This window comes from Pogona vitticeps, chromosome 13, assembly GCF_051106095.1.
Source record: "Pogona vitticeps strain Pit_001003342236 chromosome 13, PviZW2.1, whole genome shotgun sequence".
In the NCBI taxonomy this organism is placed as follows: domain Eukaryota; kingdom Metazoa; phylum Chordata; class Lepidosauria; order Squamata; family Agamidae; genus Pogona; species Pogona vitticeps.
In genome coordinates this window covers 11,991,609-12,017,017 of record NC_135795.1, presented here as the reverse complement: position 1 = coordinate 12,017,017, position 25,409 = coordinate 11,991,609, and the positions used below count along the sequence as shown (strand labels likewise).

At 44.6% G+C, this 25,409-nt stretch overlaps 1 protein-coding gene across 1 annotated transcript in view; it reads left to right on the top strand.

Annotated features, from left to right (window-relative positions):
* VWA3A (von Willebrand factor A domain containing 3A) overlaps positions 1-23,396 on the top strand; it is a 55,266-nt gene extending 31,870 nt beyond the window's left edge. The window contains exons 21-33 of the mRNA XM_072982898.2: positions 771-929; positions 2,262-2,352; positions 5,012-5,122; positions 6,684-6,781; positions 6,902-7,054; positions 7,225-7,333; positions 9,320-9,464; positions 10,703-10,847; positions 12,657-12,808; positions 13,277-13,403; positions 14,853-14,950; positions 22,457-22,527; positions 23,025-23,396. Of these exons, the coding sequence (XP_072838999.2) occupies positions 771-929; positions 2,262-2,352; positions 5,012-5,122; positions 6,684-6,781; positions 6,902-7,054; positions 7,225-7,333; positions 9,320-9,464; positions 10,703-10,847; positions 12,657-12,808; positions 13,277-13,403; positions 14,853-14,950; positions 22,457-22,527; positions 23,025-23,026 (1,461 nt within the window). The 3' untranslated portion in view covers positions 23,027-23,396. The remainder of the gene's footprint in view (positions 1-770; positions 930-2,261; positions 2,353-5,011; positions 5,123-6,683; positions 6,782-6,901; positions 7,055-7,224; positions 7,334-9,319; positions 9,465-10,702; positions 10,848-12,656; positions 12,809-13,276; positions 13,404-14,852; positions 14,951-22,456; positions 22,528-23,024) is intronic.
* Positions 23,397-25,409: the final 2,013 nt, after the last annotated feature.

Here is a 25,409-nt window from a genome sequence, read left to right as displayed (position 1 = left end):
ACAGTTGTCCAAGTTGAGAGGACAAGATAGGCAAAGATGGTTACTCTGTTGTTTTCCCTTCGTTGGTACTGATTTGCTTGCAAAGGGCAGGTGACTAGGCAATAGAAGAGGAGCTGTAGGTAGGCTGAAGGGAATCTATAGCAGTCGCTTGAGGCCATGAGTTTGTAGCCTGAATAGATTGCTATGCCATTGTTAGAAATCAATGCAGTGTGAAAGGGAAAGAGATATTTCTAAACTTGTGGTAGATACGAGCTTGGGAAACAGATGTTTATTCCCTCCTTTCTTATTCATTAGCAGGAAGCCCTCAAGACCTATTAGTAAGGGAACTAATGGTCAAAACAAGAACAACTGAATATAATCTAAGAGCAACATACTGAACTTGTTTTGTGGAATTTATTATCCTCCAGATCTTGTTGGGGTTGTGATAAGAGTTGATGAGAGTTGTGGTTCAACATTATCTTGAGGGCCATGTCTTCCCCATACCTAAGTCAGAAAGGAGCAGGTTGAAGCAAGTGTTTTGATAGCTGTCTGTCTCAGAGAGAGGGAGAAAGACAACTGTTGGCATCAATTTACAAAGTTCATTTCTGCCCCAGGTCTTCAAGCGTTTGGGAGTACGCAACTTCACTTCGGCTTCAGATTAGATGAAAATAATACTCTTGTTAGTTATTTCCTTTGCAGCTCAGTCTTGGTAGAAAGTGGTAAGGCCTCTATTAATTCATCCATGGACTTTTGCTTGCAAGGAAACTGTCGAGACCGTCTTTTGTTTTCAGTGTGCCTTGCTGGTGGAATCCTTAAAGCATCGAGCTGGGAGTCAGCTGGCTAGCCGATCGATTGCTGAAGAAGACCTAACGCTGTTGGAGAAACAGGAGAAGAAGAGATTGCAAAAGCTACCAGCTCCAAAACCAACAGCCCTCAGTCTTGCCAGACTGGTACGATTCTCTCTGGCATTTGCAGGTGAAATCTGTCATAATCAGTGCCCACCGTCACAGACGTAAAGGAAGGAATATGTTACCAGCGTGCAGCCCTGTCAGAGATCCAGTTGCTAATGCTGATTCTTGAGCCAAAAAATCCTGCCATGCCCAGAGATGATGCTCCCTGCTCTGTGATCGCTCATTCTCAGGCTAAAACTCTCTTTCATTGGCCCCAGAAGATATTTCCTCCTTCTTTACCTAATCCCTTTCACCCTTTAGGGCAGAAACGGCCTAAGCTTAAGAAGGAGGGCCTCTAAAGATTTATATTAAGATACTCCCATCTTTCAAGAGATGCGAGTCATTCTTTGTTGTTTCGGCTGACATCATTGGGGAAAAGTCACTTCAGCTGTTAAAGCAAAATGGATTGAGGCATATTGCCGTTGTGGTGTGTGAGGTTTTGTGCCTCCCCAAAAAGATGCAGCCCATCTGCCAAGGCATCTTGTCCCATCCACAGTGTGTTCTGCAGGTGGCTCCTTTCGAGGAAATCAGCAAGACACGGAGGTGGGCTGAAACCTCTACCCATCCAAAGTGTTACCAGACTGTCAAATCTGCTCAGCAGTAGCCTCATTTGATGAAAGGCTGAGGTGCCACCTGTTTAAAGGTGTACATTTATCTTGGACGCGTCCCATTACTGGATGGGTCCTTCCTATATGCCAAGAAATTTGCGGTGAAGAACATGAGGTTCGGCTCTGGGGAGGAAGAAACATCCAGACCTACCTGGGCAGTGGCTGTTTTAATTTTTCCCCTTACACCTTATTTTCTCCACCTGGTCCCATCCTGCCTTTTATCACTTCTCCTTTCTTTCATGTAATTCTATGGAAGGAAAACTGGAAGGACCTAAAGGAGGCATGCAGAAAGCTCTCCTTAGTCTTCCACCCCCTCTCTTTTCTGGGCAGGCATGAGTTTAACCTATTAACGAGAGATCTCCTTCTGCACAGTCTGGAAGCAGCAATGGCTAACTGAATATTTAGGGGGACAAAGACGCCTTCTGAAAGAGCCCGCAATCAAACTCTGTGGGATTTACTGCCACACCCACAAGACATGGTGGTTACCAATGTTGGTGGCTTTAAATGGGGTTAGACAACTTAAGACTGTATTTTTCCCCTCCGGTATTGGAAGCAATATGCTTTGGTATAGCAGTTGTTGGAGAATACAGGTGGGAGGGTGTCACTGTCTCCGTGGTTTACTCGTGGGCTTTCTATAAGCATCTGGTTGGTCACTGTACAACCCCAACGTTGGACCGGGCAGCTTTTTCAGTTTTCTGTACTCAAGCTTCAACTCTGCTTTTAGAATTTAAGAGACCACCATGTTGGGGACCGAAGTGGCTCCATGAAAGCCCTCCTGTGGCGCCCACCAAGCTCCAGAGCAGAGATCCCACCAGGTATGTGTAAGTTAAACTGGCAAGTGAAGGACTGTGTGTGCAAAGGAAGAACTGGAATGACCACATCTTTGTGTTCTTGCAACTAGGAAGGATTGGTGTTAGCCGCTCGCTCGCTCTTGTTAGTTTAGTTTAGAACTTATTTGCAAGATTACCCAGAAACATGTTAAGCCTCGTAGCACCTGCTAAGTTGCAGGAGCCAGATACTGACGTGGCTGTTTCATAGAAGAAGTAGGATCCCTGCCAATGCATCTTGCTACAGAAGCAGAAAAGGAAAAACACCCTCTCAATTCAGTCAAAGTACAGTGGTGCCTCGCATAACGGGCACCCCGTTTAACGACGAATCCGCATAGCGATGAAGAATTTGCAATCGCTTTTGCGATCGCATAACGATGTTTCCTATGGGGGAAATCGCTTTGCGATGATCGGTAAGCTGTTTTGCTTACCGATTTTCGCATAGCGATGATTTTTCCCCAGCTGATTGGCGGTTCCAAAATGGCCGCCGGGTAAAACAAGGACGGATTCCTCGCTCACCAGGCAGCTAAAATGGCCACCGTATGGAGGATTTTCGCTTAAAAGGTAAGTTTTAAGCCCATAGGAACACATTGAAGGGGTTTCAATGCATTCCTATGAGGTTTTTAATTTCGCATAGCGACAAATCCGTATAGCGACGATTTTTGCTGCACGGATTATCGTCACTATGCGGGGCACCACTGTACATAGCACCCAAGTAGGAGCCAATTGTTTTGTCACCGGAGGCAGCAAATCCCACAAAACACCTCCCATCTCAATCAGCAGAGGTAAAATAATAAATAAGCAGAAGTTTGCAGTATTATCATGACATTCAAGATCTGCTTGACCAAAGGCATTCTGTTATATTAGGCCAACACCCGTCCCTACCTAATGATCAATCTGGCCGTGGTTTCCCATATTGTTCAAATCAATAACCTGGTAGCTTGAACAGGTTCCTGCTGTTAGTGAGAGGTTTCTTCCTTCCTGAACAGATAATAACCAATCTAAATGGAAGCAGTTCTGGGAGAGGTGAGCCAAACGGCAGCCATCTCTTTTCTGAGCCTACACAGAAGGGATCCTTGTCCTGTTTATCTACACCTGCAGTCAGGTCAAGCGGAAACAAGAATGTTCGAAAAGTTACAGAAATGATAACATTTGTAGCCGTGGTGGTGGTGGTGTTTATTAGAGATGAGCACAAATCAGAAAAAGGGTGATTAGTTTTGATTTGCGATTCATCAAGGTTGACAAATCACGTTTTGTGAATGTATCTTTTTTTTTTCCTGATGAATCAATTCATCAATTCGTTTTTGACTTTAAAACCCTATAAACTGTCCCCCCCCAGCACTTAGAGACACCTAAACCACAGACAAGCTTCCCCGGCTCTCTTCTAAAATCCCTCCAAGTTTGGTGAAGACTGGGTTTCAAGCATCCAAGTTATACACCCACAAAGTGGGTGCCCCCAGGAAAGTGCCCTTTAGGAGCTGGCTTGGGGAAATCCAGTCTTCACCAAACTGGAAGCTATTATAGAGGAGCGTCATTGGAAGCTTCTCTGTGATTTTGGTATCTCTAGGTGCCTGGAGGGAGCTTTCCTGGGGAGGGCCTGAATAATCTGAAATCCAGTCTTCACCAATCTCTCTTCACTTGGAGAGATTGTAGAGGGGCGTCAGAGGAAGCTTCCCTACAATTTTGGTATCTCTGGGTACCGGGGAAGGGGCATTTTATAGCCCAACAAACTGACAAATCAAAAATTGCTAAAAATCCATTGATTTGTATTCATTGGGGGAACATTGATTTGTACAAATACAAATAGATGAAAAAGTGATTTTCAAATGACTTTGTTGATTCATTTTTTTAATTCGTGCCCGTCTCTAGTGACAATTCACAAAGCTAAGTTTGACAACCCTGGAGGAATTCAGGAGGGCATATAAGGCAGAATTGTTTTGCCGACTTTTAGATGTTCTTAAATTGCTGTACCGCTGCTGATGTGGTAAAATATTATGTGGTAATATACATAAGATGAAATTAATTGGTGGCGGTTTGATTTTGCTAAAGTTCTGTTAGCTGGCTGGTTAACTCAGGGTTTTAGGTACTATATTTTTCGCACCATAAGACGCACTTTTTCCCCATAAAACGGGGGGTGGAAAGTCTGTGCGTCTTATGGAGCGAAGAAAACAGATTATATTTTCCTATTTTCTTCTCCTAAAAAATTGGTGCGTCTTATGGAAAGGTGTGTCTTATGGAGCGAAAAATACGGTATCTGGCTGCAGATCCAGAGGTGAGGAGTTAAATTCCCCGCTGAGCCTCCCAGTAAAAGAGGCAGCCTGGGTGGGCCTGGGCAAACTGCACAGTCCCAGGGCTCCCCCTAGAGGAAGGGAAGGGTAAAACACTTTTGAATATTCTCTCATTGGAAAACCATGAAACCAGATGTCAGAATTGACTTGATCGTGCATGATTATTATTATTTTAAAGTTCTGTTTACATTTTAAACACTTATGTGAAGTATTTCATTATCCAATCGTTATGTCTGCTATATGTGTAATATTGTTTGGCTTGTAATGTATACCATTCTGGATGTCTTCAGGCAGAAGAATGGCACTGAAGTGAAAATCAGTTAATTCATTAATTTTTAAAAATTGCTACCATGTTGCAGTACAGTCCATGACAGACATTTTCGTTGCAACAAAGAAACACAAAATGAAGCCGAAGAGAGATCCAGAGACTTCACTGTCATTGTTTTATACAGACAGAGGAAAGAACGTAGGTGGGTGTGCCACAATAATACATTTTACTTCTGAACCAGTATGGTTTTAAATCTTAATAATATGGTGCTCTGAATCTCCAACTTTTTCTCTGTCAGTTTATTATAGTATCATACCCAGATAACTCTAGGTGGGAGTTGGATGGTGATTAAGACAATGATGGTCGTTAGGAAAAGTGTGTCTTGCCACATCTGCCATCAATAACTCCTCTTTTCTGCTCCTCCCACGTCACTTTCACTATCTAAAAATCTCAGAGATAATTCCCAAGAATCTTCCAGAACATTGTGACAGTTGAAGTGTCATAAAGGTAACATGTTTGAAGTGTTTAAAGATGTTTATTTAAAAAAACAACAGATCCTTCTGTAAGGGTGTACAATCTCCCCTTTTTCTATTAATTCTTGAATATATCCCAAGAGTTTATTTTTTAATCTTGCCTCACACCGCCAAAATCTTCCACTGTTCCACTTACTCCTGTAAAGAAAAGTACAAAATGGCGTCCATTCTACTACATGCAAAAAAGCCAGCTAGACCGGCAACTGAAACTTACTTTGACCACACAACTTGTGAATAGTTAATGGCGGTGACAATGTTACCTATGACACGTTACTTTTTTCATAAAGATTTTTATCAGTGTGGTCATGTTTTTAAATGTAATGTAACAACTGGTGGCGCTGTGGGTTAAACCTCAGAAGCCTCTGTGCTGCAAGGTCGGAAGACCGGCCATTGTAAGATTGAATCCACACGACGGAGTGAGCCCCTGTCGCTTGTCCCAGCTCCTGCCAACCTAGCAGTTCGAAAGCATGTAAACATGCGAATAGATAAATAGGTACCACCTCGGTGGGAAGGTAATGGCGTTCTGTGTCTAGTCGCGCTGGCCATGTGACCATGGAAACTGTCTATGGACAAGTGCTGGCTCTATGGCTTGGAGATGGGGATGAGCACCGTGCCCTAGAGTCGGACACGACTAGACTAAATGTCAAGGGGAACCTTTACCTTAACAACTGATAGCAACTCTATTATTTGGGTGTAATGAGTAATGTTTTAACTTTTTAATTTCTTAAACCTTGCATTCTGAGTGATTTCTTCCCCCATTGCTGTACTTATAAAGTGTGTCTTTAAAAGAATTAAGAAGGAATTTGAAAAGTAACTCAGCAATAATGCCTAGTAGGCCAAATTCCATTTTCAATAATGAGGGGCTAGTGGAGTTAACTAGTTAACACTCCAAAAGAATGAATAGTTTTTTCACATGTATTCTAGACTTTAACTTTTATGCTGACAAAGGGGGCCTGTATGTTCTGTGTCACGTGAATACGACAGACTAGTGTAAGGGATGCAAGATAATCTACACAGCATTTCCCTCCAAGAATCCTTTGCTGTTCGTTGACCCCCAGTATTTTCTGCCCAATGGACCGCAAGATCTAAAATGGCAAGATCCTTACGTTCTTATGAAGAAAATAGACAGGGAAAGCCATATATGCCTATAGCAACCCATGATGGAACTTTTTAAAAAAGTGAAACAACACATTATTGCTCCAGATAGTCCCCTGATGGTGCTTTTTCTAGGTGCTGTTTATAAGAAATATTCAAACCCCAAGTGTCCACGGAAGCTGGTCCCTAAGATTCTTTTGCCCCATGAAGAGGAACTATGCTCCAGCAAAGAGGTAGAGCGATTTTCATGTTGGGGTGCCTTTATGGCCATTGCTATGTCTTCGGGTCATTGGCTGCTGTGCACCATGGCCATATTATCAATTCAACAACCCATCATCCTTTCTCTCTGAAAGTGGCTGAGTAAATTCAGCATAAAGAAACTGAAGTTAGAGTTGCCCAGTCTGATTTTTGGACCTGAGAGCAAACATCAGAAGCAGAAAGTGGAATGTTTGGGCAAGAAAGTGTCGGCCAAGTACTGTGACATCTTTCCCCGCGTGGAAATGCACGTAAGTCCTATATTTTTGTCTTTTATTTGAAGCACGCAAACTCTTTTTGTTCCTCTCTGCCAGTGGCCCAGTCCTCTATGGGTGGGGCTACCACTTCTCAGAAGGCATTTCTTCATGCGGGTAATCAAACGATGGGGGTCTTTAGCAAAACTCTTCCAACTGTGTTCCAGGGTATCGTGAAACACTTGCAGGTTTCGTCCAAGGATTTAGAGGATTACATTGAGCAGATGGAGAAAGTGTTGCGATGCTATGTCCGAAGATTACAGTGGCTTCTTTCAGGTGTGCGTTGCTTCTAGAATCCAAAGTCATTGTGACGTTCATAGTTTCCTTCGAGTGCTCCACTGATCTGTAAAGTTAGGGATTTTGTATTGGGAAATAATTTATATTGCTGAGATTAGAGGGTGAGAAGGAGAATCATGTCAAGCAAAATCCAAGTTTCCTGCTCTTGCAGTGTTGTCCCTCTAGGCATGCAACTTTTTCAGTGCTACATGGCTGACTAGTTGTAAAGCAAAAGCAAGCTGACTTGCCAAATAAGAATAGAGGCAATCTTGTGTTAGACTAAAGATATAGTCTTTTTCTCTTCTGGAGAGTGTATTACTTCTAGATATGGAATGAACGAGGTGCTGTGGCCGAGAGATAATGAATCGCCCAAGATAATTCTGGGTACTTGCCAGACGCAGGCGATGTTGCCCTGTGCTTCCTTCCCAGGCAGCCAATGGCACACCACCACTATGCAACAATTACTTTCTTGCAGAGAGTTATAAGCAGGCAGGAAGTTATAAGTGAAACCAGAATTATAGACCATATAGAAAATTATAAATGGGTGAAAGGCCATGGTTTGGATTGGTTACAGCAGAACAGCTTTGGTATAGCACAAGGCGTGATTCCCCAGCAGGCTGAAAGGAAAATCTCCTCTCTCCCCTCTGCTCATGAAGACCCTCTCCCCTCCCACGCCAACCAACCCAATCCCCTTTGGCTGGCTCCCCCTTCTCCATACACGGCCCACACCCAGGCATGAGGCAACCAGGTACGCAGCAGGCACAGGTGGCTGGAGAAAATCCTGGCAGCTGGCTCCCACCGTCCAGGCATCGCCCTGACACAAACAGGGCCCCCACGTAAGTGTGCTGGGGTGACTCATGCTTGCTGCAAAGTACCGCCTGGAGCTCTTGGGCAAAGCCATGCTGGATCAGACCAAAACACTGTCCAATTTCACAGTCAGAGCAGCAGACCACATATGGGTTTCAGCCAGAAACTGTCCATTTTTCATGCCTTTGATCAGGGACCACTTATCCCCTGGCTATAGAGATGGGCGTGAACTGCTAGTTCGGCAGTTCTTTGGACGCATAGGTGTTCTGTGGATGCTGCAGTTTCCCTCCCTCACCTCCTCCAACAGGGTGGTTTGTGCTCATCTCTAGTTGGTTAGACGTCTTAGGGTTTATCGGTCAGCTGCATCTCTGCCTATGTGACTTGTCGCCCATAGATGAAGTGGGTCATATATACAGACTTACCTCTCCCCCTACAGTTTTCCATGCAGAAAAAAAACTATTTTGCTGCTCCTCTCCTCCTTGTAATCATTTGAATAATTGATACTTGACAAAGTGGATAGATAGAGTCTCCCCTTCCCTGACTGATTGTCCTTTCAGCCCCAGAGGAAGAAGGAAAGGAGTTCTTATCTTACCAAAGTCTAGAGCAAAGGGGCTTTTTGGGTTGCTGCTCTGGAAGCCCCAGGAGGACCAGGGGCTGACGATCCTCCCTGGGGGGGCATTCTGTGAGCCTCAGGTATCCCTTTCCCAAGCTCTGAGCCTTTGTAACGGGGCAAAATGCTACACCAGGCCACGTATTTGGGCCAAGTGATGATGTAATAAAAATATAGCTAGACTTAAGAGATCCGTATGGCATGATGGGGCCTACAGGATACCCTGTTCATGCAGGGCTGACCTGGGATCACTGGACGTCCATCTGCTCTGAGCCAAATATAGGCCAAGAGATGAGGCTTCTGGTTTCAGGTGGTGACGGCCGCTCTAGCAAAGGTACCCAAAGCATTGTGTAGGAGGCCATAGTTCAAAGCTCCTCCCATTGGTACTTTCTGGGCTGGTTCCTTGATTTCAAGGAGATGCTTCTGGAGGTAAAAAGTAATAAATATTTTTACTTGTAACCTTCTCTGACATAATATTTCTAAAGAGAATGAGCTCTAGTGCTGGCTAGGGAGTAGTTTGTTGCAAGATGTTAAATGCTCACAATTTGTTTTCCATTATTTTAAAATAGGAAGCCGGGGATTGTTTGGTCTCATCTTGGAAGCCAACGTTTGCCTCCTGATTGATACGTCTGGGTCCATGGACCGTTCTTTGGAAGAGGTCATGAAAGAACTCGCCTCCCTGATCTGGGAGCAGCTGAGGAAGAATAATACCAGGTAAGAAAGGTTCCAGAGTATCTGTAGGCCTTTGGGCTGATGAGAAGCTGCCATGGCACTCAACGTCCTGCTGGTGGGCTTCCCACAAGTGTCTGGTTGACCTCACGAGGACTCTGGCCTCCACCTCTTCTTACGTTCTTAAGATGTACCAAAATAGCCCCTTTTGTGGTTTTCAAGTGTATCTTGTGTTATTTTTTCCAGTGGTGTTTAGTCAGTTAAGATATTACGTGATGAGTTAATTAGACACCGTGACTAGGATCATAGAATAAAGGAGTCGGAAGGGGCCTTTAGGGCTCTGGGTTGAACCCCCTGCTCAAGGCAAGAATCCATGTTAGAGGACCATTGACACGTTTGAATACACCTGACATAAGACTGTTCAGCCATTCTCTTGGTTCTTCCAGATTGTTTCCCCCCACAATGGCTAAAACATGTCCCCAAAGTTTTGTTATTCTTGTTTCGGGAATATGAATCTTGGACCTTTCCTAAGAGTCACCCCAGCTCCAAGAGCAGAACAACCCTGAGAATTCACCATCTCTGAAAAGCCTGCCCGGGCCACTTCTTCCTGAAGTCCAGGAGGCAAATCACATCGCAAAGAGCTGCAAGACCTATTTCCTTTGACCAAATGTATTTAATACCCCACGTCTCTGCTAAAAATTCCCTCTCGTCATCAGCTGCCTAACCAGATTCGACTTACTGACTTCAAGGCTGTGTCCTGATTTGATTTGGAAGACCAGACAAAGGTTGCCAAATAGATCTTGACGTGGCTTGACGTAATTTGTGACTCCTTTGATTTAATTTCGGTCTCAGACCCAAACTGATTTATAAAGCCTTCCATTGATTTGCACTGGGGCGCAAAATAGCTGTAACTTTGTTTTTGCATTGCCACACATGATGCTTGGAGACATGGTAGACCCTAAACAGAGGAGGTAACCTGCAAAATTTCAGACAGCTAGCCTCAGGTGTTTGTATATAGACACCTTTAAAGTTGGTTTTTTATCAAAAGAAAATAAGAAAAGAAAAAAGGATGGGAGTGACTTGTGCCCCATCAGATTTGATTTACATTTTAGACACAAATGAGTTTGTAAATGCACTTCCGTTCACTCCAGTGCTAAATATAGCCGTTCCCTTCAATCTGATCCTTACACAAATAGATCTGAATTGGGTGGGATCTCTGTTAGTAGTTCAGGATTTTTTTGGGTGCAAAGTCCTAATTGATAGAGAAGACTCTTCCTTTCCAGGTTCAACCTGATCAGCTTTGCAGAAGATGTTGAGGCTTGGCAAGAGGGCCTTGTGGAGGCCACCAATGAAGCCTGCCACGATGCTGTCCAGTGGCTGTCCACGTTTCGAGCTCATGGGAATACTTCCATCCTCAAGGCTTTGCAGGTTTGTTAAGCAGGAAAGAAGATTTTGTGTGAACACCGTGCATTTCAGACTGTGTTCAGGAGCCACTGTTGCTGAGCAAGGCCAGCCCTGCTATTAAGCAGAGTGAAGGAACTGCCTCCAGCAGCATATTTTTCTTGTCATAAAATTGTTAAGGGGAGAGGTGCCCATAGGATTTTCTGCCACCTTAGCTCTGCTATATATTTGTTACCAGCCCTAGTCTAGTGAAACATTCTACCGCAATGGTTGTTGTGGGTTTTTCGGGCTCTTTGGACGTGTTCTGAAGGTTGTTCTTCCTAACGTTTCGCCAGCCTCTGTGGCCAGCATCTTCAGAGGACTGGAGTAGTAGAGCCCAGCTGTGAAAGCCTTCGCAAATACATTCTACCACAATCTTTCCCTAGAACAAGGTATGGGGAACCGTTAGTCCCTCAGATGGTGTTCATGAACACTTCTCCTATCGTGTCTCACAGTTGACCACAACTGACTAAGGCTAACAGCAAATGGAATTCCAGAGAAAGAGTGGGAGATTCCCTAAGTCTGGTTGAGAACATTCTCAAGGTGGATGTTTATCATTCCGGAGATACATTCTTGCACAGACACACTTTGGTTTACAAATGGCTGAGGCATCTGTATAACAAAAGCAAATGTGATTGTCGTGTAAACCAGCATGTGGTCCTCAATGGAACCACATCTACGTGGAAGGAAGTGTGCAGTAGGGTCCCTCAAGGTTCTGTCTTGGGCCCAGTGCTCTTCAATGTCTTCATAAATGACCTGGATGAGGGGACTGAAGGAGTACTCATCAAATTTGCCGATGACACAAAGCTGGGGAGAACTGCTAATACTTTGGAAGATAGACTCAACATTCAGGAGGATCTAGATAGACTTGAACATTGGGCCCTATCCAATAAGATGCAGTTCAGTGGTGGAAAAAGTAAGGTCCTGCACTTAGGCAGGAGAAACCAGATGCACAGGTACAGGATAGGTGGCACCTGACTTGACAGGAGTACCTGTGAGAGGGATTTAGATGTCTTGTTGGACCACCGCCTAAGGATGAGTCAGCAGTGTGCTGCAGCAGCCAAGAAAGCCCACACAGTCCTAGGCTGCACCAACAAGGGGATAGCATCAAGATCACGGAAAGTGATCATACCACTCTATACCACACTGGTGAGGCTGAACTTGGAATGCTGTGTCCAGTTCTGGTCACCACAATACAAAAAAGACGCTGAGGTCCTCAAAGGGGTGCAGAGAAGAGCAACAAAGATGATGACTAAACCCTATAAAGAATGACTAAAAGAACTAGGTATGTTTAGCTTAATGAAGAGAAGACTGAGGGGAGACATGATAGCAATCTTCCAATATCTGAAGGGTTGCCACAGGGAAGAGGGCATCAATTTATTCTCCACTGCGCCTGAGGGTAGGACAAAAACCAGCAGGTGGAAACCCGTCAGAGGGAGATCCGACCTGGAAATAAGGAGGAATTTCCTGACGGTGAGAACCATTAAGCAGTGGAACAGACTTCCGATGTTGTGGGCGCCCCATTGCTGGAGGTTTTCAAGAAAAGATTGGACAGCCAATGGTATGGTATGAGGTCCAGGGCAGGGGGTTGGACTAGAAGACCTCCAAGGTCCCTTCCACCCCTTCGACGATTCTATCATTCTATGATTCTATGATAAAATGAATATCAAAACATGAAGAGTAACAAGACTACTGTACATATTTCTTCCTGTATACTTGTGATGAGCTAAATTTTATCCCAGCATCCTAGTTGCATAGGCTCATGGCTGTGTAACTGTGACACGTTGTTTTTTCCAGAGAGCGTTTGCTCTTCAAGATGTAGAGGCTTTGTATGTTCTGACAGACGGAAAACCGGACACGAGCTGCAGTTTGGTTCTCAAGGAAATTGGAACGCTTATGAAGAAGCGGGCAGTTAAAATCCACACCATTTCATTTAACTGCTCAGACCGGTATGTGTGGCTTTGCTGGAAAGGTTTTAAGTATTATTTTTGGCTGTCGTGGGGTGATGTTTGTAGGAAATTGCCAAAATCGTAAGACGTTCTCAGATATCTTTTCCTATTACCAGGGTTCTTTTCAAATAGCCCTTTACACTTGCGTAAGCACCATAATATATTTTTTTTGCCAAGTTCCAGAGGTGTTCATTCATTTTAAAAATCATAATCGAGACATGTCTATTACTATGATGGGGGACAAAGACTTCTTAACTATGGTCCCCCAGCTACTTAGGCCTACAACTGGATTGACAGTTGTACATGAAGCTGGATTATTATTTCCTAACGGTGGTGCATCCTTTCAGACATTTTGAAACAGCTTGTCTTATAGATGTGATGATGACACACATCATCTGTCTTTTTTTAAAAAAAAACCCTCTCAGAGCAATCCTGTTCCCTTTGTCTTCCCCCTTTTGTCTCTCACAGAAGAGCCAACGATTTTCTTAAGAAATTGGCATTCCAGACAGGTGGGCGGTATCATCGGTGCCAGGGATGTGTGGATGGTCAGTTGGCAGCGCACCGCCTGCTCTCGGAAGGCTTTAGAGATGAAGACGTAAGTTCAACGGGCACCCTCTTGTGTGTTATTGACTTGCATTTATCAATGAGCAGCCCTGGCACTCCTTCTTTCCTTCCCTGGGTGTAGTTCTTTTCCCCCAACATTATTCCCAAAGGGTCCTGTGAAGCAGATCGCGTTGAGAAGGTGTGACTGGCTCACAGTCACCACATGAGCTTCATCATGATCTCATCATCATCATTTTAGAACTGCAGAGCTGGAAGGAATGCTATGGATCATTGAGTCTCGCCCCTGTCAGGGAGGCTAAGTGGGGGATCTTCAACCCCATGCTTGATGCGGGAATACAAAACACATAAAAGGATACCTGCCAGGTGATTGTCTATGTTTCTCTTGAATCGTTCACCTAGGCAATGGTTCTCCCAGGTGAAGTCACGGTCCACAGTATGCTTCCATTACATCGTATGTATACCACAAATGAGGGATGTGTGGCCTTCGAGATGTTGCTGAACTGCAGTTCCAATCCTCCTTCGCCATTCCTCACCCATCCCTGGTGGCCCAGCCTGCTCCTCCCCGTTTTGCAGAATAGGTTGAGGACATCCACACAGGAAGGGAGGCTGATTCCCCAGACTGGAAACCATGCCTGCCCATCTTCCAAACGCTGTCCTCCACATGAAAGAATCTTGTGAGCCCTGGGGGTTTTTTTACCCCAGGGCCATCCGCAGCACCCGAAATCCCTAGGCAGTTGCTTTGTCTCCAGCAGGATCCACCAGCCCTGATGGCCACCCTGATGTCCAAGGCATTTGGTGGGCATCAGAGGATGGACCACCCTGGGCTAGGCTATCCCTGAACACAACTGTTTGTTTGCCCCATCACGCTCTGGGAGAAACCCTACAAGGGTTAGGGCAGGCAGTCTGCAAGCATCGTGCAGAGGGTACCAGTGATGATGATGCTGTTGGTTGCCACCATTCTGGGTAAGTCTGCCAGGTGATGGTACCTGCCAAAGTCAAGATGGGGCCCATGGGAAGAAACCTTGTTTCTTGCTTACTTATTTCATTTTATAGAAATAAGTGTTAGGGGGACTCAGCCAACAAGGCGGGCTATGATTGTCTGGTTGGGTGCAAACCCAAGCTTGCTTCCCTTCTTGCCAGTTGGCCGTTGCCCCTCCATCTCCCACCCTCTTTTCTTGAGGGCCTGGGCCTTTGTGTTCCTCCCTCCCTCCCTCTCTCCTCCTCTTCCTCCAGCTCTCCTCTCCTCCCCTTGAATGAAACTCTGGTTTTCCTCCACATCAGCCATGAGCAGACAGCAGACCAAGTGGTAAGAGCCAAAAAAAAAAAAAAGCACTGGGCAAGGAAAGCATCCTGCATCTCAGATTCCTAGGCTGTTGTAAATGTGGCAATAACATAGATGATTCAGGTTTATTTTCTTTAGGGGCATTTAAAGAAAAATCACTGTGAATCTAACTGTGTAACTTCTTCTTTTGTTCCCCAGGATCCCGTTTTTCCTTTATTTGAAGGAGACGATCTAAGGAAACTTGCAGAAGAAATCACAAAAGGCAGAAGCTATTTGGTGCAGGCCAGGTCCTTCAAGTGAGTGTGTTCCCTATTGGTAGGAATGTTCTGTTTAGGTATGCCATGGACATTCTGAAATGTATGCCATTTAGATATCTCATTGGCCCGAATCACGGCCTTAGGGGGAAGTCAACTGGCCATCTCATGGGCTAACATTTTGTAAACAAACCAACTACTATTCTATTTCTTTTTTCTCCAAAAAGTCCCCGCCTTTTGTCACAGAAAGCAACAGACACGAAGGGATGTTTAGTGTCTATAAAGCGTGTGGTTTTTTTTCACCTTCAGATTTATATACTACTATTTCCACGCAGCTTTACTACCCATTAGTTTTAATCATTTTTTTAAACAATCAAATGATTGATTTGGGTCAGCCATTCTCAGTGGGGGCCAGATGGCCCCATGGGGTCCCCCTGGCACATTTCAAGGGGGCCAGAGACTTGAAACAATTCTTCACACACCACCTTATAAAGTTGGTTGTTTGACTTTTATAATCCTGATTAAGCCTATATTTTTTTCATATTTATGGTCGTAGTCGGCAAAAGATTGAAAGTGTCTGGTTTATCCCACCGTTCCTCCAAAGAGCTCAAAATGGCATAATGGGTCTTCTCTCTGTAGCTGACAAAGACTTTTCTCTTCAGGCAGACTGGTTGACCAAGGGAATTTTTTAAAGGGAGCATTTCATTCTGTTGTTTTACCTGTGTTTTAATAGTGTTCTTATTTGTGAGTTTTTAACGTGATATCTCTTTAATGCTTTTTAAATATTGTAATGATTTATTGCTTCAATTTTAACTTTGGTTTTTTTAATACTGTTAGCCGCCTTGGATCTGTTAGGAGAAAGATGGCATCTAAATATTTTAAATAAATACTTTAAATACATAAATAAATACATTATTTCCTCCTGACAAATCCTAAACAATAATGACTGGCCCAAGGTTACTTCATTACCTTTATGGCTGAGTAGGCAGGTACCTGAACACAGGTCACTTCCTGGCACAAAAGGGATCTAAACTAAAGCAAAGCAAAGTATGCTGCTTATATACTGCCCCGTAGCACTTAAAGCATTTTCTGTGTGGTTTGCGATTTCATTATGCAGGCTACACTCCCCCACCCCACCCCGAACTGGGTATTCAAGTTACCAACCTTGGAAAGATGGAAGGCTGAGTCAAATTTGAAGCAGCTACCTTAGCCCAATCAGGATTTAACTCAGGTCATAAGTAGAGTCTTCACTGCAATACTGCGCTTTAACCTCTGCACCACAAGGCCACACGATCAAGTCAGTCCTTCTGTCATACACACACACACACTGAGAGAGAGAGAGAGAATGTACACAGGGGGCCACAAGGCTGGTTCTAACTGTGACAAACCCAGACCTACTGGGATCTGCCACACGTTAACTAAGCTGCCACCAACCATTCCCTATAAGAAGTCACACAGACCAGGGATGGATTTTCAACAAATAAAAGAATAAGGTTTATTTAATACAACACACAGGGAAAATAAAATGATCAGGTGAATAAGATATAGTAACGTGGCTTAGTCTCATTCATACATGCATACAGTTTGGTTCACACAGAACCCTTAACTTGAAGCACAGACCCTGAACCTATCAGTTCTGGCTAACCAACAGACACCTGAACCTATCAGGTTGGTACTCTGACACACAGTAGTACCCTGTCTGACACACAGACTCCCACACCAGCTTCTTCTTCCCAGCTGCTGCTTCTTCACATCCCAGCGTCTGCTGAACTTCACCACACACGCTCCACATATATATACAGTACAGCCCCTCCTCCTGATGTCCCGCCTTCCACTCCCCATAGGATGGAACTTTCCCTCCAAACCCATGACAGACAGGTAACATCAGTGCTGTATGTAACACCTCCCCTCTTTATAAGTTGTTTTGTAGGGGAAAAGCTAAGGTGCTTTTTCCCAAAAAACAACCTGGATAAAACACACAAAAACAGTTATACATTCAATATCATACTTACTTATACTTACATTCTAAGTTAACCATATCAATTAGGCATTTAAACATTTACCATATACATTACATCAATTTACCTTTATTCATACAAACCAAATTCAAAAAAACCCAGGTACATTTAACTTTTTGTCATCAATATATATACATAGTCCATGTTCTTTCGCCGTCTTCATTCTTCAGGTCTTCTTGACAAGGCGTCAGCAACATAGTTCACTGACCCTCTGACCACCTTCACTTCAAAGTCATAGTCCTGTAGGTTTAAAGCCCACCTCATAAGTTTGCTATTGTCGGTTTTCATTGTCTTTAACCATTGCAGTGGTGAATGGTCAGTGCACAGAACAAAATGTCTCCCCCAGATGTAAGGCTTGGCCTTCTGGATCGCGTAGACTATGGCCAAACACTCCTTCTCCACGGTTGCCAAATGTCTCTCACCTTTTTGAAGTTTCCTACTCAGGTAGGACACTGGATGCTGGTCACCATTCTCATCCTCCTGGCACAGAACTGCTCCTACCCCGCTGTTAGACGCATCGGTGTAGATGATGAACTCCCGGTCGAAGTCTGGAGCACGCAGCACTGGATAGTTGATGAGCGCCTGCTTCAACCTCTGGAACGCCTCCTCACAGTCGCTGGTCCACGGGATGCGGTCATCAGCCTTCTTCCTCGTCAGATCGGTCAGCGGAGCCGCAATCTCGCTAAACCTCGGGATGAACTTTCTGTAGTAGCCCACCAACCCAAGAAATGATTTGACTTTTTTCTTGGTGTTGGGTCTAGGCCAATCACGAACTGCTTCTATCTTGGCCTCCAGGGGTTTTATCACTCCTCCCCCTACTATGTGACCCAAGCACTTTACTTCTGGGCTACCCAGCTGCAGTTTGTTTTCTTTGCAGAGCCTAGGCCAAAGCACTCCCTCCCCTGGATTAAAGTGCCTCTCCCTGCCTTCCTGGTCATCCCAAGCTTTCTTTCTGACCTTTTGAGCTTGCAGGGTCTCTGCTGCTAGCTCTAGGTTCCTCTTTAGGTCTTTCCTTAAAGAGTCTATATATGTCACAACATCTTGTGGGTCATCCTGGGTGATCTGCTCCCAATTTTGTTTGATCAAATCAAGGGGCCCTTTCACCCTTCTCCCAAATAAAAGTTCAAATGGACTGAACCCGGTACTGGCTTGTGGCACTGATCGATAAGCAAACAAAAGGGATTGCAGCTTCTGGTCCCAATTGTTTGGATTCTCTGCCAAGTAAGCCCTAATCATGCGCATTAGAGTCCCATTGAACTTCTCAGTTAACCCATTACTTTCAGGATGATAGGCAGTGGTTTCCTTGTGCTTAATTCCACAGATTTGCCATAAGCGTTTCATGAGCTTTGATGTGAACGATGCGCCCAAATCTGTGATTATTTCTGAGGCAAATCCCATCCTGGACATATACCCCACCAAGGCATCTGCCACTGTGTTAGTTTCAATGTTAGTCAAGGGTATGGCTTCAGGGTACCTTGTGGCATGGTCCACAATGGTGAGAATGAACCTGTTCCCCCTCTTTGTGGCCTTGGGCAAAGGTCCCACAATATCCACCCCTATGCATTTGAACGGAGTGTCAATCACAGGCAAAGGGCACAACTTTGCTTTGGTCCTGTCGCGGCTATTCCCCTGCCTTTGACACACATCACATTGTTTACAGAACTTCCTGATCTGCTTCCCTATGTCAGGCCAGTAAAAATTCTGTGTGATTCTCTGCTGTGTTTTGTTCACCCCTAAGTGTGCAGCAAACATGTCAGAGTGCCCCCTTTGTAAGATCATGGGGCGATACTTTTCAGGTACCACCAGCTGACTTCTGATCCCATCTCCCCCTTTTGAGATATTCCTCAGGGTCTCTCTATATAAAATCCCCTTTTTCTCTAGAAATCTCACTGGGGTTTCAGGTGTTAGCTGGGCGTCAGTCACCTGTTCAAAACACTTTTGGAGAGTGGCGTCTGCCTTTTGCTCTTGTCCAAATCTGCTGTCTGTGGTTAAGGTTTCCACCACAGCTTCTGAACTCCCCTCTGCTTCCGTCTCTGGCTCATCATTACCCCCCTGAACTGTCCCCGTGGTGGCTTGTGAACGTGTAATCACTAGCACCCGTTTCACATGTTCAGCCAGGTCATTTCCCATGAGCACGGCTGCTGGCAGAGTCGATGAAATCGCTAGCCGCCAAACTCCCCTCCAGCCTTGAAAGTTCACAGGTACCTCCGCGACTGGCAGAGAGATCACCTGCCCCTCAATCCCTGCCACCTTCATGCTCTCATTTGGGATTACATACTCCCTAGGAATAATATCTGGATGGCACAGGGTCACCTGGGAACAAGTGTCCCGCAGCCCCCTATACTGATGGCCAAGTATTCCTACGTCCACCCCTGCTGTCTCAAACAACTGAGAATCTGTTCTCACGAGCAAGCAGCGCTTTACCTCCACAAGAGGACCATTTTCCTCAGCCTGATCAGCAGATGTAGCTGTTCCAGATTGAGTAGCCATGGCAACAGGCTCCCTCAGTGACAATGAACCTTGCTCTTTCTGGACACAGAACACAGCTTTTGGCTTGGTCCCACTCGAATCCTGAGGCACAATTCCTTTTAGCTGCTTTAATTTCTCACACTCTGAGATTAGATGGCCCTTTCCCTGACAGAAATAACATTTTCTGGTGTATTTTGATTCTCTCTCATCTTGTTTTGGTTTTCCCTCCAAAATCTGAGGTCTTGGTTTCATGTCTGAGGGCTTCCCTTCACCATGGGCCCCTCCCCCTTGCTGGCTTTTCCCTGGTCCCTGAGAGTACTTGCTGTAGGTTTCTTTAGGTTTCCCCACAGATTTCTCCTCACCTAAGGGCTTTCTTATCTGGTAAATAAAATCTGCGATCTCGGCTGCTTCTGCCACAGATTTTGGTTTCCTTTCCCTCACCTGGAATTTCAGTTCCCCATGCAGGACTGAATAGAACTGTTCCAGCGCTATCAAGTCTTTGAGCTGCTGAAAGGTCTCTGTCCCCTCCTGAGATAGCCATTTCTCTAGCAGCCTCACCAATTGAGCCCCCACTTGGGTAAAAGTCTGCTCTGGTTTCTTTGTGAGGGACCTGAATCTTTGCCTCAGCTGTTCCGCATTTATCCCATGTCTTGCAAACACCAGTTTTTTAAACTCTGCAAAATCTCTCATCAGTTCCTCTGGCATCTCTGAATAAACTTCGGCCAGGCTACCACTGATTAAAGATCGCATGATGGTCATCTTCTCAGTTTCCCTCACTGAGAAGTCCACAAACGCTCTTTCCACTAGGGAAAAGAACACCTCAGGACAATCTCCCTTGTGGTACACAGGGAATTTCTTCAGGTCAGCTTTAGACAATTGGCCTCCCTCAGAATCCCTATTGTTATTATTGTTCTGATTCATCAGTTCCAGTTTTCTTAATTCAAACGCCATTTTCTCTCTCTGCAATTCCAATTCAAATTGTCTTTGCCTTTCCCTTTCCCTTTCCTCCACTTCAAATTGCCTCATCCTCAGTTCATGCTGTTGGGCTATGAGCATTCTTTTGAGTTCTGGGTTCTGTTCTCCCGTGCTGTCACCCTGCACTGAGCCAAATTCATCCTCAGAACCTTGGTCAACCTGGGGGTCTTTCACTTCACCCATTTCTGCCATTTGGCTTCGAGTCAAAGGCATACTCCCCCCCAGAACAGGCTGCTTTAAAAAGTCAAGCCTCAAAATAAAACGACCACTTTTTTTTTTCTTTTTGCCTCAGACCCAGCTTTCCCTATAGATTGCTGCTGTCCTTCAGCACTAATTTGCAACAGTTGCGAGCTAGAGTCTACCCCCCTCTGCTGGGCCTCTCAGCAGACAAGCTAGCTCACTGCTATTTCACAGTTTTGCCTCAGCTTTTTTCCCGCCAAAACCAGGTTGCCTCAGAGCTCCCTAATCTAGCCCCCAATCTGAGGTTACACGTTCTTCTACTAGTGCACCCCCCCGTGAGGCACACCTAGAAGATTACCTACGCGCTCTCAGATTGTCCCTGACTAGACCCCCCTTGCTCTGGGCACACTTGCCAAGGCTTTGCTGGACCACTGGACAACTGGACCAGTCGTATCCCACACGCTGGACACCAATCAATGTGACAAACCCAGACCTACTGGGATCTGCCACACGTTAACTAAGCTGCCACCAACCATTCCCTATAAGAAGTCACACAGACCAGGGATGGATTTTCAACAAATAAAAGAATAAGGTTTATTTAATACAACACACAGGGAAAATAAAATGATCAGGTGAATAAGATATAGTAACGTGGCTTAGTCTCATTCATACATGCATACAGTTTGGTTCACACAGAACCCTTAACTTGAAGCACAGACCCTGAACCTATCAGTTCTGGCTAACCAACAGACACCTGAACCTATCAGGTTGGTACTCTGACACACAGTAGTACCCTGTCTGACACACAGACTCCCACACCAGCTTCTTCTTCCCAGCTGCTGCTTCTTCACATCCCAGCGTCTGCTGAACTTCACCACACACGCTCCACGTATATATACAGTACAGCCCCTCCTCCTGATGTCCCGCCTTCCACTCCCCATAGGATGGAACTTTCCCTCCAAACCCATGACAGACAGGTAACATCAGTGCTGTATGTAACACTAACCTCCCTTTGGCAGACATACACACAGACCTGTTGTGTGAAGGTGCTCATGTTTGTGCATGCCACATGAAGGTGGGTTGATTGGTCCAGCCGCTCCCTCACTTGAAAAGCCCCCTCACATACCAGCCAAACCAGTAAGGGGCCATAGTTATTTGGTACATCAGCAGGAAGAACTGAAGTCAGTCCCACAACCTCTCATGTTAGTCTGTGCAAGCATTATAGGTAAAAACTAAATAATAAAAATAAAAGAACAAATTAAAAAGACAAAAACATGGTGGTACCTTAAAAGACTGTTACATTTTTTAATGTGAGATTTCATGGAGAAGTCCACTCTCTCAGACATAAGTGAAAGAGATATAAGGTGGCAAATATTGATACAGGGCATCAAAATACAGAGATCAAAATACAGAGTTCATGGTGGGTTGATAAAAAAAAGTCAATTGATGTTGTACCCTGTGGCAATAACTTGTTGCGGTGTTCTTTTATTTGTATTAATTTTTATTTCCATTTTTTTCCTAACCTATAAACCTCTCTTGTGTCCTCCTTCAACACAAGGAAAGGAGGTCCTCTGAAGCAAATCTCTTTTTTTTTTACCAATAAACTATAGTGGCTGACAAGAAAACCACAACCCTGTCCCAAACAGAACTAAAAATAAATAAATGTACTGTAGCATGAACAATCTGAAAAGAGAGAGAGAGAGAAAAAACAGAGGGCTGAGAAATAAGTCTCTTCTATTAATGATGTCAAAAACAAACCAACAGAATCATTGTTTATTATGCTTCTAAATGCAAATAGAGAAACAACGAAAATGGGTCTACCCAGTGAACTTCGGACGAACGTGGCAGGATTGGAAAACAGTCCCTAGCAATATTCTTTGCACCATGTTTTTCTTTCTTATTCTAGATCGTTATTGGAAAACTGGAATTCAGATAAAAAGGACAATTCCTCCCAAAACAGCTGCCTCCTCGGAAGATGTATGTATGTTTGGTTTTAGTTGTGAAACTAAATGCTGATATAGAAAAGAGTAACTTTTCAAAGCTCTCTTGCAAGGGGCCAGTTTCTCTTTCATCAAAATATTGACCTGATCCTGCACTGATCTTTGTGTTTGGTTTCAGATTTTTAACCCATCTCGGACTCCGCCTTTGGAAAGACTAGATAAAGCAAAGTGTGCTGCTTATATACCGCCCCATAGCACTTAAAGCTCTCTATGGGGAGTTTACAGTTTCATTATGCAGGCTTCACATGGCCACCCGGCAAGCTGAGTGCTCAGTTTTTACTGCCCTCGGAAGAAGGAAGGCTGAGTGAACCTTGAGCCGGCTATCTGAGACCAGGATCAAATTCAAGTCATGAGCAGAGTCTTCACTGCAGTGCTGCAGTTTAACCATTGCACCACATGTCTCCTGAAATAGATATATACTTTGAAAAGAAAAATAGTATTTTCTAATAAGTGGTCTTCTCTTATTTTTTGCAGAACAATGGGATGGCAAAAGAGATTTGCGTGGAATGTTAGACGAATAGCCAGTATTTTTTGGCAAGCACATGAATGGAAGATGTGACTGTTGCCAAGAGAAGAGAACCGCTCAGGCTGATGAAACTTTCAATATCTGGCCTATACATACACATGGGGAAGTAACTGCTTTGGGATTATTCAGTCCTCCAAATCAGAGATGATGCAGTCATCTGGAAAACCCAAGATTCTATCGGTTACTTTACAGTGACTAGCAGAAATGGGTAGTCATACATACAGCCATGTTCCATGTCGGGACTATACCATTATTAGACAAATCGTTTACCAAAAAGGATGTTTGAGTTGACTTAATAAAGGTACTGCCCTTAATATGGATTTCAGATTTTTTTTGAGTCGTCAGTAATAATTCCTTCTTTCTTCCATTTCCTAGAATGAAAAGAAATTCACTTTTAAAACTCTTGGGACTACTGAGTTTTGATATTTTGCTGAAATCAGTGCCTCCCCCACAAGTGCTGGGTGACACGAGAGGCTAGCGGAGGTCCTTGACGGAGGGAATTCTACCAAGATCTGAAGTCATCTGCCCGTAGTGTGGACCCAAACCAGAACACATTCTGTTTCAAGGGACAGTTTCAAAATTGAAAGTGATCAGGGCTAAATAGGACAAAGTCCGTTCCTCGTGCAGAAAAAGGCATCTTTAGAGGAGCCAGGCTGCTCCTGGGACCCTCCAAGAGCAGCAGCTTCTCCTAAGGAACCCCCCCTTTTTTTTTTTTGGAGAAGGGAGCTGGGGCAACCCAAAACGGGTGACGGGTTGCCCTCCGTGAATTAGAGCAAGTGTGACTTTAGTTCGTCTTCTCTAGGGGCACATTCGACCTATATGGTGGGAACAGAAAGGCTTCTGGCAGAGGTTTGCAATCCGTAGTGTTGGTGACTGCCACTGTCTGTATAGGGACATGGTGGCGCTGCGGGTTAAACCGCAGAAGTCTCTGTGCTGCAAGGTCGGAAGACCAGCCGTCATAAGATCGAATCCATGTGACGGAGTGAGCTCCTGTTGCTTGTTCCAGCTCCTGCCAACCTAGCAGTTCAAAAGCATGTGAATGCGAGTAGATAAATAGGGACCACCTCAGTGGGAAGGTAATAGTCTAGTCGCTCTGGTCAGGTGACCACGGAAGATTGTCTTTGGACAAAACGCTGGCTCTATGGCTTGGAGACGGGGATGAGCATCGCGCCCTAGAGTCGGACACAACTGGACAAATTGTCAAGAGGAACCTTTACTTTTACCTTTACCTTACTGTCCGTATTGCAAGGAGACCCCTTCTGGCTAGCCGTGAATGCTGCCCGTTTCTCTGTAGCTGACGAATTAAGGCAAAAAGGCACTGGCGTGGGTCCCACAGACAAATTGAACCGCTTGCTTTGGGACCTCAAGCGACCTCATGCACTGTCACATCTTTTGCCCCTTGAGTTTAACACTGAACTGGGCTTGCTGACATTTTGCTCGTGTACCAGGGTAGAGATTGGCCTTGGAACCACTACCTCTGGTTCTATGCTGAGTTTTCCCATCCTCTTTTCTCCTGTCTTTCTTTTCTTGTCAAAGAAACAAAGGGCACGTCCAGACACTTGGCGATTAAAAAGCATATTCGATCTGTGCTCTTTGGAATGATGCAAAGTGCTTGTTTCAATAGGTCTCCTAAGCATTAGGCAACATCAATAGATCATACAGTTCGTTAGATGACTTATATAAAACACTGATCCTTATCATTTAGTATCTGGTATGTTAATACACGTGCAGCCTAGATTAGTGCTTTGGAGAGAGTATTGGGTCTTCATAGCGACACTGGAGTGCGGTGGTCAAAGACTGAAGCTCTCAATAGAACACTTATTTCTCATTGCTGCTTCTTCCTGATTAGGCGTCTTCTAATTGGTCATTGAAAAGGCAGCAGGAGTGAACGCGACAGTGAGGGTAGGTTTGATTTAAATCAAATTCATATCAATCACAATTTAAATTTCAAAACCTGGATTCCTTGATGATTTGAAATTTAAAAGCATTTTTTAATTTAAATCGTGATTTAAATCAATTTGAATTTAAAACAAAAATACATTCAATTTATCCACCCTGGCAGTGACCGTTGGGATGCATATGGAGGGTTTGTGTGTCTATGCATTCATCAGCACATGTTGTGTACAGACACAGAAGGATCACGCTGCCGATTACATTCCAGTTTGGGCGGTCTGCTTTGGCAGATGTCCTGGTGTCTCCCTCTCATTGCCCGTTATGTAGCTGGTGATAACCTCCATCACAATCAACACCACATCTATTTTAAGAAGAAAGAGTAGTTAATCTAGCTGTGTTAGATTAACAAGAACATGGGGCAAGACCGCTGGTTGGTAATG